At 32.3% G+C, this 14,622-nt stretch overlaps 1 protein-coding gene across 1 annotated transcript; it reads right to left on the bottom strand.

The window, feature by feature from the left end:
- Window positions 1-734: 734 nt before the first annotated feature.
- On the bottom strand, window positions 735-2,218 carry LOC107925113 (CTD small phosphatase-like protein). The gene has a single exon (XM_016855682.2). The coding sequence runs from the start codon at window positions 1,995-1,997 to the stop codon at window positions 1,074-1,076; it is 924 nt and encodes a 307-aa protein (XP_016711171.1). The 5' UTR covers window positions 1,998-2,218; the 3' UTR covers window positions 735-1,073.
- Window positions 2,219-14,622: the final 12,404 nt, after the last annotated feature.

Raw genomic sequence — 14,622 nt, 5'->3', positions numbered from 1 at the left:
GCTTATTTAGTCTGATTGCCTTAAGGCGATTATAGCTATTCAGGAGAATTCTTCAGAAGGGTCCAATTCTACCTTGATTAGGAGGATCCATCAAGTGTTATCCCGATTTAAACAGTGGAGCATTTGATACATTTCCAGAGAGGATAATCCAAAAGCTGATCGTTTGGTCAAATTAGTCCAACATATATAAAACAAACAATTTACTTTTGTTTGAGATCTCCCCATTGGAGGGGATGTGGTCTAGTTTATATAATTAGATTATGTATTCTATTTTTTCATAGAACAAACTTTAGTTAGTTAAAATAAAAGAAAAATTGCAATCTTCTTTAAATGAAAATTTTCAAATTTTCTACAAATAGATTTTTTTTTTGAATTTAGTGTAAATATATGATAAGATATTTGCATAGAACTACCAATAGCCCTTGTTTAAAATTATCCATCCCAACTCATAAATAGGAGCAAAATGCGTTTTAACGCACTTGAACCCACGACTTCTTACCAATTGAGCTAACACTCGATCGACTTACCTTTTATCTTTTAGTTTTCTAAGTTACAGATTTAATCTAAATATTTTAAATACCTAAATGAATGGGATTAAAACTCTTTTTTAATATATTAAAAAAAAAGCATTGACATTTCCATATCTCCCTAGTCTTATAAATTAAGATTTAACCTTCACAAATTTTTGGGAAATTAATTAACCAAATAAATAACAAAGAAATTTATCTCCGTGCTCTTCAATTCTCTTTATGAAAGCATTCTTCTACATTTTGAAAGTTTAAGATCATCAGGCATATAAAAAATCACAACAACTCAAAATAATCAAATAAAAGAATGATCGAATTCATTAAAAAATATAACAAGGAGAGATGAATATAAACAACTAAAGGTTGGAAACTTACTAGGAGAGACTTCCTATCACCCTAAAAATCTTTTGTTCTTGAACCATTCAGAAACTGTATAATCATAGATGAAAAACATCATTTTTTAATTCATAGACCGTCGAAGAAGAGGATGGCACCCATGTCGAAAGCTCTAAAACACTGCTTCACCAAACAAGTGTGGAGCTCGTGTTAATCTTTAGCACCTCCAAGAAAATGGTTCACAGCGTCTCTCATGTCTTGAAAAACATCGCATCTCTCGAAAAAACCGGCCAACTTCATCAATTCCCTGTCCCAAAGCTCATCGCCGTAGAACGGCTTGATCGGTATCCCGTTTTCCGGTTGCAACGAATACGACTTTGGGTTATCGTCGACGATGACAGTCTTCCTCAAGTCCCTCCCTATGTCCGACAAGTCCTTGATGAATTTCCCCCGCACTTGCTTGCATGAATCCCTATAAAACCTATGCGATATCAATCCTGTAGGGTCGAGCGTGTCAATCACCTTGGACGCGTACGCTTTGTGCCCCGCCGTGAAAACGACGACCTCAGATTTCGTGCTGATGATCTCCAAGAACTCGTCGACCCCAGGCCGTTTAAACACGTAGAAATAAATCGTCACTCCGTCCATCACCCTCGAAACCGCGAAATAGTACCTCGGTGGAGGCGGGCCGAGTCTCGAATGCACCAACGTCTCATCCAAGTCAAGCACGATGGTCCCTTTTTTATCCGGTCCCAACGGTGGAAGCAAGTTCCGCTGTAAAACAAGAAACGGTGTCGGTAGAGGCAAGACGTTAAAACTACATGGCTCGAATTGGAGTTGAAGTGTGGGACGGACGACTTTAACATCGACGTAATCGAACTGGCGTTTGTCTTTCTTTTCGATAACCTCGAATCCCTTAATGCGACACCATGGGGTTACTTTACGGGCAAGCACCGATAAAATGTTGGAGAGCTGATGGGTACATTTAACAAAGGACTTGTTTATCGATGCGAAGATGGTGATGGAATTGGCGTTGTTGTTCTTTTTACCTGAAAAGCACCTTCGTATATGGAAAATGTGGTGCAGTTGTTGGCGCTTGCTGATGGGCTCTTTTGGCTTCTCGGATAACATCATGATCGGTTCTGACTTCTGAGTCGTGTTTGGATGCCGAGAAAAGTAAACTCATTTGTTTTACAGAAAATTGAAGCGACATTAAAAGGAAGGAAAAACAATATGGTAAAGATCTTTTTAAATTTTGCTTCGATGTTAACAGACTATAACTGGATTTTGGTTAGAAAGTCGAAGCTGAATCCATATTTAGAAATCAAATCGGTTTTTTACAGATAAATTACTCTGATTTTTTTTTTCCGATTCTCTTTTTATTCATATCCATTTAATTGAGTAAATTTGGGTTGGTATTACAATATTATCGGAACTTAATTTGTCAATAAATTTAAAGATAATTGCGTATTTTTATGAAAAAATTAAATTATTTATTATTATTATTTTATATTTTTTATATCCGTAAATTATTATTAAAGTTATTAATCCGACATTTTATTTAGACAGTGAAATAAAATAACTAAAAAACCCCTAAAATTAATCTTTTAAAAAATTATAAACATATCCCTCAAAATTAATAAAATATTTTAATGCAAGATATTATTATAAGTTTGATAATGGTGTTTTAATTTTGATAAAAATATGGAAAAACATGAGAAAAAATAATTAGGATACATTTAATATTATTTATCAAATATATTTATTTATCTTAATTTTTTATTTAAAAGTTAAATACCTTTAATTTATTGTATTTTTTATTAGCACACAGGCTTATATTAAAATAATTTCCATTTGCACGCCTGATAGGTATATTAATAATGGTTAATATTATTTGAGTTTTTTTAATGAGTCTTTAATTTGATTGATATGAGTATTGTTGTCAATACAATAAGATTGTGGGTTCGAGCGTGTTGAAGCGCATTATTCTCGTATTTATAGGTTGAGAATGAGCTATGGATACTTCTAGTTATTGTGTCAAAAAAAGCATATTCGAATTATTAAAAAAATTATTATTTGAGTTTTATTGTTTTATGGTAATATATTATTTGAGTTTTATTGATTAAATAGTATGCGTTGGGCCTTTTACAAAGGCATACAAATAAAAGAAGGCCCAAAGGTTTACAAAGTTGCAACGCTTAATAGTGCCTGATAAATACTAATCTAATATTTTTTTTTGTGATTAGACCAAAACATTTTCTTTTAATAGGAGAAAATAAAATAACACATAATTTGTTATAAGTAGAGTTGTTCATGGCTCGGGTCGGGTTCTAACAAAATTTTAGGTCCAATTGTTAGCCTTGGTTCCGAAAAATGGGTCTAAATTTTTGCACAAGCCCAATCCAGATAAAAATACAAAAACTCGGCCCGACCCAACCCATATTAAATTTTTTTAATTTTATTTTTATATAAAAATTGAATAAATATAATACATCAAATACACTAAAAATATTAAAATAAATGCTTTCCAACAAATTGAAAATAAATTTAAAAAAATCTTTATACTTAAATAACATTAAATAAGTGTAATTTAACAAGAAAATGCCTCCAAAATAGTAGCAAAATTAACAATAAAAAAATTGTTATACAATATCAAAACATTAACAACAAAATGGTACAACATAATTGTGAAATGGTAGCAACACAGTGGCAAAAATTGGGAAAACAACAACAAAAATAGCAAAGGTTTTTTTAATTGAAAATTTGGATTGGGTCGAACCAAAAAAACTTACCCGAGGCCTGACCCTTTTTTTTACCCAAACCTATTTTTCGGGCTTATATTTTTTTCCCAAACCCTCCTATTTTTCGAGCAACAACTCTAGTTATGAGTATATCTCTTAAGTAGGCTTTATCGGCCTTATCCTGTTACAACACAATTTTGCAAGTCGGCACCTTTACAAACATGCATGCGTTATATGTGAAATTCCTATAGTCCACCTTGCCAAAAACAAATATTAGAACCTTTCTTACATAGTTTACATATAAAATCTCACTTAATCATCTTTATCCGTCACTGCCTACCTAAAAAATTAGATTGCTCCCTAAATAGCCGACCAAGATAGAACTTGCATCATACACGTGTTAAGACCTAAGGTTAAAGATAGGTCATCCTTAGTTGTAAATACGTACCCCTAGTATTGAGAAAAACTTTATGTCTCTCCTTCATACTTTCTCTCTTCGGGTCCCCTATCAACTACCGCATTCTGCTCCCACATCATACTCACGGTAGATGGAATTAAGTATAATTAATTTTGGATAATGGATATAGTTAGTCAAATTTAAAGTCAAACCAAATAATGTTGTCGTTATCCTCCCACATCTTAAACCATTCTAATCGACAGCCAAATAATGGGGTGATCATAAGGAACATGAATGCTTCTTTATTTATTATTTCACTAGTGAAAATTTAAAATTTTCATATGTTCCATTTATAATTTTTTTAAATTTATCATAACAATTTTATTTTATATAATAATTTCTAAGAACTTTCTAAGTGAATGCGAAACCAGGATGATTCAAGGGAACATAAGCTAATGGATGTGGTAAATGCCCAAGTTAGAAAATTATTTTGGGGGCAAAATTGAATTATAAATTTTTGAGAGATCAAGTTTTTATTTTTTTTATTTCTTAAGATATCTACTGAAGCGAGCCCAATAACGAATCCTCTGTACTTACCAACCTCTATAGGTCAAAATGGTACATATTAGCCAATATGACCAACATTGATTTGATACTAACGACCATGGATTATTAGTTATACGAAATAAGAGATGAAATATAATATTATATGTTTAAAAATTATTAACATGATTTATAGGCACACTTTTATTAATATTTTATAGTGTTTAAGAATTCCACATATCTATTTTGTTTTTTTTATGCTTACTTGGTTAATATAAAAACAAATACGGTAAATTACATTTAAGGTCACTAAATTATTAATAAATTTATATTTTGGTCACTCAACTTTAAAAAGTTACAAAATGGTCACTAAACTATTTGGAAATTTTCATTTGAGTCATTAGGTTATTAAATCGTTGTTGTATGTCCTTCTCTATTTGCACCGCTTTTACCAATCAAAATTAAAGCTATCTTTTCCCTTCTCTTCTACAATTCAATTTTTTCATGAAACAAATTTAAAAATCATGAGTCTGTAAACCAAAATTCAAACAACTTTCTTCTTCTATCTCTGACACTAACGTCAGATCGACTTGGATATAAGGTATGCATATTGATCCACTGTACTGATCATTTAATTGTCGTTTTGAGTCTGTTAGCTAGACTTTAAAAAAACTTAACAGTTCAGAGACTTAAACAAAACTTTTGAATAGTTTAGTGACAATTTTGTAACTTTTTAAAGTTGAGTGACCAAAACATAAACTTACTAATAGTTTAGTAACACTAGGTGTAGTTTACCCAGATAAACTGTCAGGAACTTTCCTACAATTTAGCTCAGATTTGTAGAATATTAAAGAACAGAGAATAGAAAAAGAAGAGAAGAGATAAAAGAAAAGAGAATAATGAATAACCAACTTGGATACCCATTCTGTTACAACCATTTCTCTTTATATAATCCTAGCGATTACTAATAAAAATGCATATAGTCTCCTAATGCTTTTGGCTCTCTTTTTTCACGTGTTCTTGTGAGATTCTGAGCTGACACATGTTGTTAAATAGGCTGCTCATTAGGCCCTAATTCTATTACATTGCCTTTCCTTGGAAAGGGAACCTTGTCCATAAGGTTCCAAGCTGGAAAATTTTTCAGAAATTCCTCTTCATCCTCACATGTAGCTTGGCTATCATCTGTACTATCCCATTGCACCAACACTTGCGTTACAACTTGATTTTCGTATAACTTGACCCTGCAATCTAATATTGCTATATGATTCTGCATTCTTACTTCAATTCCTCGTAGTAGCAGCAAATGAGTTAACAGTTGATTTGGACTGCCTTTACATGGTTTCTGTAACACTTATTGCCCGACCGGATCGCCGAGTCTGAGCTACAGGATGTTACATTCATTGTCGGAGCAATTACATTTAATCACAACATAATTTCCATCAATTCAACAATTTGAATTCATTAGCAGGATCATTACATCATAACATTATTTTGTACTGAGGTTTATACGAGTTTATGAAAGCTCTTTTGATAACTTGAGACCATTGGAGGACTAAAATGTAAAGTTTTAAAATATTTTGGATTGGAATCACGACAGTAGGGGTGTGATGTCGCAACCTCCAAAACAATAGCCATGCATTACAACTTAGGGACTAAAATGTAAAGTTTTCAAAGTTCACCAAGTTGGCGTCCCGACATCAGGATTCAATGTCGCGATGACGATAGTTGGTGTCGCGACTTTACAGACAATCTACTATAAGTTTCTAACCATTTTAAACTAGTGTCGCGACATCTATGAGGTGGTGTTGTAACTTTGTAGGCATAATGCAACAATTTCAATCCCCTTTGAATTCAACTTATCATTTCACGTATTAAACAAATTTGGTGACCTATATTGACAACCATCACAATGCAATTTCATACCAAGTTCACCAAATCATCTTATTATGCCAATTAGGCAACTTAAGCATATGAAACCTTTAGAACCAATTGCCTAAATGGCACATAACTCTTGAACAAGATTAATCATAGCTAGGCCATATATCAAGCCAAACACAAACATAACCATAGCTACACATTCAACCTTGACATTCACATTTAGGGAATGACCATTTACATAACTAAAACCTTATATACATGCCACAATTTTAGGTTCCAAAATAAACACATTTCTACCGTCTTGATGATAGGGTGTGATCCGCACTAGTCCACCTTGGTGAGTTCCACAAAACGAGAATCTACATGTAGGAAAAACAACGATAGTAAGCATTTAATGTTTAGTAAGTGCAAATAGAAATTACAACACTTACCTTGCTCATAGGTGAGCATGTTAACTACTAAAAGTTTGGCATACATTTAGCTAAAACATGACACTTAAGGCCACAACAAGGTGAGCATATAAACATAAGTATTCATTTGCATCAATCATTATAAACGTAACTCAAAGCATCATCAAATTTGTATCAAATTCACATATACTCATTTCAATGTCATATTCTATCATTAATCCACAAATCTATACCATTTCTATTGAATCACATATCATATGAGTTTATCAAATTCAATTCGTTTAATTTTTTTCTCCAATTTCCTAGTTTGATTCAATGTTTTGCCCAATGGAACCTTAATAAAACTAATTCGAATACGCAGGTGAACTGCACCACATCTAGGTAGCTCATACGAGGATAAACTACACTACACTAAAGTACCAAAGTGAAAAAGCCCATAGGTATCACTGTATATACATATACAAATACATCTCTCCACCATACCGAAGTCTCAGTAGAGACTATAACAGCCAAATTTTTAGTGGTGTCGAAAATAGTGATTCGAGATCACTAAATCCGACGAGTAAGTTTAGAAATTTTAATAAATAATAATTATGGGCCAAGCGCGAACTTAAAATAATTTTTTTAATTAGTGAATTTTGCGATTTTAAAAGAATTAATCAGGTAAATTGGGTTAAAAACGAAGTATCGAGACCTCAAATTTATAAACCGAGCCATAAATATTTTTATAAATATTTAAAAATATTTATGGAGTGTTATTAAGTTAGTATTAAAGTTTCATTAGAAAATTTTAACGTTTGGTTAGTCAATTAATTAAAAAGAACTAAATTGAAAATAGTGCAAAATTTGTTAAATTGTGATTAAATAGTTTAAGTGATTAAAAAGGAGGGATTTAAAAGGAATTGGACCCAAATTGTATGGGCTGGACGGTTGGGCAAGAAAATCAGCAAAAAAACAAGGAGAAACAAGGGTAAAATGGGAAATTTTGCAAATTAAACATATAAAACAAGACAAAATTGAAAATCTAGAGATATCATCATTTTTCTTCAACAAAAACACCATGGGAGGTCTGAAAGTTGCTGGTTTTTCATACTTTGACATACGTGAGTTCAATTCTTGCCCTTTTCTTTGAGATTTTTGTGTTTTTGTGACTTTTACAATTAGGTCCAAGTGTTTAATTCATTAGTTTTTGATTTTATGGACAAAATTGAAAGCTACCATTGATAAGTGTTGGCTGTTTATGATGAAATAAAATGAATTTGAAGTTTTGATTTTGTTGTTTGATGATTTTATCAAGTAATTTCAATAGAAATTGATTTTAGGACCTAATTGTGAAAAAGTTATGAATTAAGGTTTAGTGTTAAAATTCTGATTTTCAAAGGTTGTGTAATAGTTTGGAATGATGGAATAAAATGTTAATTGAGAAAAATTAGCTTAACAGATGGGCTAATTGAGCAAGGACTGAATTGTATGACCTGTGAAATTTAGAGGAAAAATGGTAATAAACATCTTGAACTAAAAAAGTTTTGGACAGCAGCAGTAGGTTAACTTTGAAAAATCACCATAAATTGTAAAAATCAAATTAGAGGATGAAAAAATATTGAATTAAAGCTTATTGACTCTAGTTTCTCATAGAAGAAACAGTGTAAGCAATTGAATTGTAAATTATGAGATATAATGAATTTTGTGAGACAAGGTCAGAATGAATTTGGGTTCCCCTATTTTGACTTTGAAAAATCACCAAAAATTGGAGAAAATTTATTTGGGGCTAAAATTTATATGCTTAGAATCCTTAATGAGTCTATTTTCAATAGAAATCAACGAGAACATTATCCGAGTTCTGTACTGTGATATAATTAATTTTTAGTGAAGAGAGATCAGAACTGTCATATAGTGAAACAGGGGAAACTTAAATGCATAAAATATACTAATTGACTAAACCAAAAATTCTGAAAAATTTATGGCGGAATGATATGTGAGTTTAGTTTCAGGGAAAATTTACGGATCTTAATTTGGAGCTCTGTAGCTCGAATTATAAATAATTCAGTGACTATGACTCGTGTGAGCAGCTTGATGTGAGCATTAATAAGTAAATTGTGAAATAGTACTTACAAGAATGTTATATACATTAAGGATGTGGAATGGAGAGGAGGAAGAGGAAAATAAATGATATATGTTTATAAGAAAACAGTATGAGAATGATACATATCATGACATGTATATATATAACTAGTTTCAATATGATGCTTGTTGGGTATGAAGTTGGATTGAAATGTCTCAGGCAAGTATTTTATTTTGCGTATCTGAAATATGATATTTTATGAAGATATGATCTAGCTTTAAATATGAATGCTTGATAATTAAGATAAAAATATTTGGTAAGATGATAATCATGGTATAAAAGTATAAGTGGTGCCATAATAGACAAGGTAAAATGAGTATGAGAGATACATGTATGATGACATACAAATACTATGTTTGTAGTTTAATTGAGAATGTTTAATCATTAAATGAATACCATGTTATATGCTTTTGATTTTGTATAAGTGTATAAGAGATTAAGGTTGACCAAGGCTTGGAAAATAGCTTAGGTATTGACCACACAGGCAGAGACACGACCGTGTGTCTCAGCCGTGTATGGAACACGACTTTAGGACACGGGCGTGCGATGTGGCCGTGTGCCCCTAAATTGATGATGATTTCATAAACAGAAAGCTCCACGGACAAGGGACACGGCCATGTCCCAAGCCACACGGGAGTGTGGAATCCACACGGCCTAATCACACGGGCATGTGGGTACTGTTCACAAGTAAAATTTTTAAAAAAATTAAGCGAAAAATTTTATGAGAAATCGGTTAACTTTCGACTTGATTTTAATGTTCATGTTGGGCTTCGAGGGCCCAAATAAAGGTCGTTATATATATGATCTCAGAAAGTGAATAGTAATGTTTCGATTAATCTGTAAATGTTCTGTATGTACTGGTAACACTCTGTAACCCTGTTGATACGACCATGCCCCGGGCACACTTTTGGATCAGCTCCTTAAGCATTGTTTGCAAATCCATGCGAGCTGAATTAGTTCAATTTCATTTCGTTAAGCTCCGTTTAGCTCGTTTCCAGCTCACTCGAGCTCAAGTCAACTCACTCAAGCTCAATTCAGCTCAATCTTAACCCAATGAGCTTATTTTTAGCTTTCTTTAGCTTGCATTTATTTTGCTGAAATAAACCATTTAATTTGTCATTAGTTAAATTAGTTGTTTATCTTAAGTTAGTTAATTTGTTAAAATCTGGACAAATAATTAATTAAGTGTTTTAATTATATCTAAATTAAATACTTAATTAATTATGATGTTTTAAATATGTCTAAAATTGTTAATATGTATGGCCAAATTTAATGTGCAAATTATTGAGTTCATATGCTGCTAATTTAATGTGTTTGAAATGCATTTAACTTGCTGATTTAATTTGCTGAGGTTCATGAACGGATTGGTGCAATGTATGGGAGTGTGCATGCACAATTGAGGTTCAATGGATGGCATTTAAAGGAGCACATGCATTTGGGACGTTCATGCAAGAGGGAGTTGCTGAAAGTTCATGTATTTGAAGATTCATGGATCATATTTATGGGGGAAAATACATGGGACGTTTCATGCATGATTCATGCATTTTCAAGATGACCATTCAAGTATTTTAGGCACATTAATGCCTCATTCAGCCAAGGGAGATGTAGGATCATTAAAGAGCTGCACATTCATGGAATTATGGAGATTCTTCAAGGCTAAGGATGCATGAATGCATCAAGTGAAGCATCATGATGGTTCGGCCAATTCATGTACCATCTTCAAGCATGAACTGGATTTTAATGCTATTTGTGTGAACATGTTAAATACCTGTGTGAACAGAATTTAAGTTAGTGTGAACAACATAGATGCCGAATATCAATAGGCATTTTAGGCTTATAAATAGCTTACTTGTTTATTGTAAAAGGTTACAGAATTTGATCAATTAAACTTAATAGAACTTTTGTTCTTGTGAGGTTACCTCCTCTCTTCTTTCGTTCGAGTCTCGAAGCGACTTATCTAGCTTGCTAGTGGTGTCAATCCGAACTCCATTGAACTTATCACCGAATCGGTGTGGCGTTCAACCATCTTCCTATACCTTTGGTTCTTACCTCCATATAGGTAACGGGTCAAGGTCCGCTTCTATCCTTCATCAAAATTCACCTTAAGCAATATAAGACTCGGGGCAATACTTTTTAGTATTGAATCATTCTTAAAGTTTGAGTTCTTTATCCATTTCCATTTATTTAACATCTTTGTAACTTAATTCTTTGTTAAACCGAACCTATCTTTCATCAAACCAAAACCCATCCTTTGAACCCATTTTGCCTACCTTCCGCTTATAAAACATTCAAACTCCATCTATCTACAAATTTGAATGAGCTTCTCGTCGACGATCGGGCATCTTAAGTGAACCCGACTCAATTAATCGGGCCGGATCACATCACCTGTTTCGGCGACGGATACGGGTTAGGGGTGTTACAGAGACAAAGATTACTAGATGATCAACAACAAATGTTGGATCTTAAAAATAGCCTATTATAATCTCCATATCGTCAAGTATCTCATACAAGTACACATATGACCCTATTGGCATGCCAATTGTATCCTAAGATTTTACTCACATGGGCATCAATCATATATATTAATATATTCATACCTTGTATCATTCACACTTGCATATCATACCTTGTAATTGGTTATATTTGCATTTTCATACCTTGTAATCAGTCACAATTGTCTCCTTCTTTGCATCTATTGGAACCACTTCTTTGTTAGTCCATCCATCCGAAATGATGCCATTGTAACTCGATGGTGGTCATCTATCTCGTAAAAATCAAAGAAGTCATGTGCTAATGCAATCCAATCCTTAGGATCCTTACCAGTGAATAGGGGTAACTCCACATACGTAGGTTTGGGTGGAAAAGGAAATTCATCCTCTATCTCTTCCTTTACTCACACCTTTCCTCGATTTTTAGAGCCCCCACCTAAACCACCAGCATCGCCAATGATTTTAGACAATTGCACCATATTCAAAAGAGAAATCTGGGAAGCCACATCTTGCAAGGTTTCCTGTTGAGCTTCCATCATCCTTTTCTGAGCTACCATGTTGGATTGAAGGAGGTCAACATCTGATCATGCTTTGAATGAGACTCTTGCAATTGACACATCATTTCTTGTGCTCGTGTCTCCATAACTCTCAACGAAAGCACCAATGTCAGGAACTTTCATGCAATTTAGCTCAAACTTACATAATATTAAAGAACGGATAATAGAAAAGGAAAAGAAGAGATAGAAGGAAAGAGAATGTTGAATATCCAACCGGAATACTTATTATGTTACAACCATTTCCCTTTATATAATACTAGTGGTTACTACTAAAAATGCACATAGTCCCTCGATGCTTTTAGCTCCCTTCTTTCACGTGCTTCTTTGTGATTCTGAGCTGGCACATATTATTAACTGGGTTGGTCACTAGGCCCCAAATCTGTAACAAAACAAACAAATAAAAAAAGATGTGAATAATGTTTTTTAAAAATAATGTTGATAATTTAGAGGATTACTAACCTAATTAGTATATTAACTACAAATCCAAATGCCAAGTTTAGATCAAAACAAAATTAATTTTTATAGTCTTTATTTAAGAAATAATTAAATAACAACAATAATAATGATTAGGTCATAACGTAAACATGATTTTTTGTCTTTGTTCAAATGTAAACATGATTGTGATCATTCACGTAATCCATGATGGAACATGAGATCATTTTGGTGGGTAAAATATTTTAGTTCTCTTTTATTTCAGAATATACAATTATTAGATAATATTTGATATTTGAAAATACAAGTCAAAAAAGACTTCAATTATTTTCCACATTTTTTTAATTCAATATTTTTTAGGGTTTAATTCAACCCATCGAGAATTCCCTTTCACTTTCAATGCCTATCATAGAAAACCGCCATAATCAGAGGGTTAACTTTTTAAGCAATAAATTATTTTAAAATTTTCATATTTCATTAATTATTGGAAATTAATAGAATGAAAACAGTGATGATTAGAGCATGGCCATGATGTTTTGGTGGGTCTTATAAGACGGAAATTATGAATTTATTATATTAAATATGATAATTAAATTAATATATGTTAGATATGGGATTCAAATTAATTAAGTATTAATTCAGTTGAAAAAAATTAATAATAATATAAAGACGGTGTTATTATTTTTTCATTCATTTATATAATTTTTATATAAAATTATTAAAAACATATATTCAAGTATTGAGTATGTGTTTAATAAGATTTATATACAAATTCTTGATTAGTCCATCTATAATCACTATTGAATAAAATTTAAATAAAACGTTGATACATGGTGATACAACAAGAAAGGAGGACAAAAAAAAGGGATCACAGTGGTACATAAGAGGCCGGTTCATCTAAAGAGACCAAGAGTTGGAACAGAGACAAGAGGACATGCTAATTGCTGGAGGAGGAAGAGGTTGCTCAAAGTAAGGCTAAGGCTCAAAAGGTCAATTCTTTCTTCATCGTTGGAAGGGCTTTTATAGGAGAGGTTCTCTTGTCCTATGGTGTGGTGTGGTCAGATAAGCATTTAATCTTGCCAAATGCATAATGGATATTCATGAGCATATATCATGAGATCTTTTCAATACGAGGTTATTATACCTAAATGAACTCCTTATTATATTAAGAGTGCGTGTGTTCACACTTGGGGAATGTCTATACTTAAAAAGTGGGTAGATGCCTCCCTCTTAGAGGAATGGGTGGTCTTACCCAAAGGTATTGAGGGCGAATGGCCTGTTGAGGCATTACTTCAGATGGAGTCAACAATGCGTATGGCGTTGACACGTTCCTGTGTGGCGAAAGGGTATAACATAAAATATTTTCTTTCATTCATGTTGTGGTTGTGACATAATATAGTGATTAAATAATGTGATTAATACCAATAAGTATTGAATGCAGTCGTAAGACCCATTACACTCCCAATGAGAGAACATGAGTTTGAAACTTAGAGACAATGTTATTAGGAGGCAGAACCACAAAGTCCAAACATAAACCGCAAAACAATCATGAAAAATATGACCCAAAATCAAATTTGTTTATTTGTTTGTAACAAATATACGTATTTGAAAGCCTTTGATTATAAAAGTACATACATATGTTTTGGCTTACAATTAGAGGAGTTGATTATGAATTATTCTTAGTTAAATCATGACACATATTCTCCTTGTAAATTAAGTAACAATTATTTAAATAATTTACAAATTAAAATATTTAAGCAGTCTACAATGTATAACTAAAAAAAAAAAGGCATAACTTCAACTATTTATAAATCATACATCACGGAACTTAATTACCTTAAGAACTTATCAATCAGCTTTTACAAAAGTATTGCGATTGATATAATTTTATTCGAAACCCTAATTTCATCGAAAATAAATACAATTTTTACAGATTTTATGAATAATAAAAACCCAATTTATCTGAATGTTTTAATCTAAGTGAACTTTTTCGAAAAAAAAAAAGCAATAACAAAATTTGGCCCATATTTAAGAAAACTTGACCCATTTTAGAGGATGGCATTCATGAGTTTCTATATTACCGGTGGGTGGTTGAACTTAGAACATGAATTAAAGCGGCCTTGAATGTCTTCTCTGTTCATAAAGTTCTATTAAAGTCACATTTTTCAATCTTATCCTCCTAAGTCCACA

This window comes from Gossypium hirsutum, chromosome A10, assembly GCF_007990345.1.
Source record: "Gossypium hirsutum isolate 1008001.06 chromosome A10, Gossypium_hirsutum_v2.1, whole genome shotgun sequence".
NCBI classification, from domain to species: Eukaryota; Viridiplantae; Streptophyta; class Magnoliopsida; order Malvales; family Malvaceae; genus Gossypium; species Gossypium hirsutum.
This window is presented reverse-complemented; position numbering and strand designations above follow the sequence as displayed.

What these genes read in the sequence shown, in the direction of transcription:
- LOC107925113 (XM_016855682.2), bottom strand. Translation starts at nt 1,997, where the DNA reads ATGATGTTATCCGAGAAGCCAAAAGAGCCCATCAGCAAGCGCCAACAA.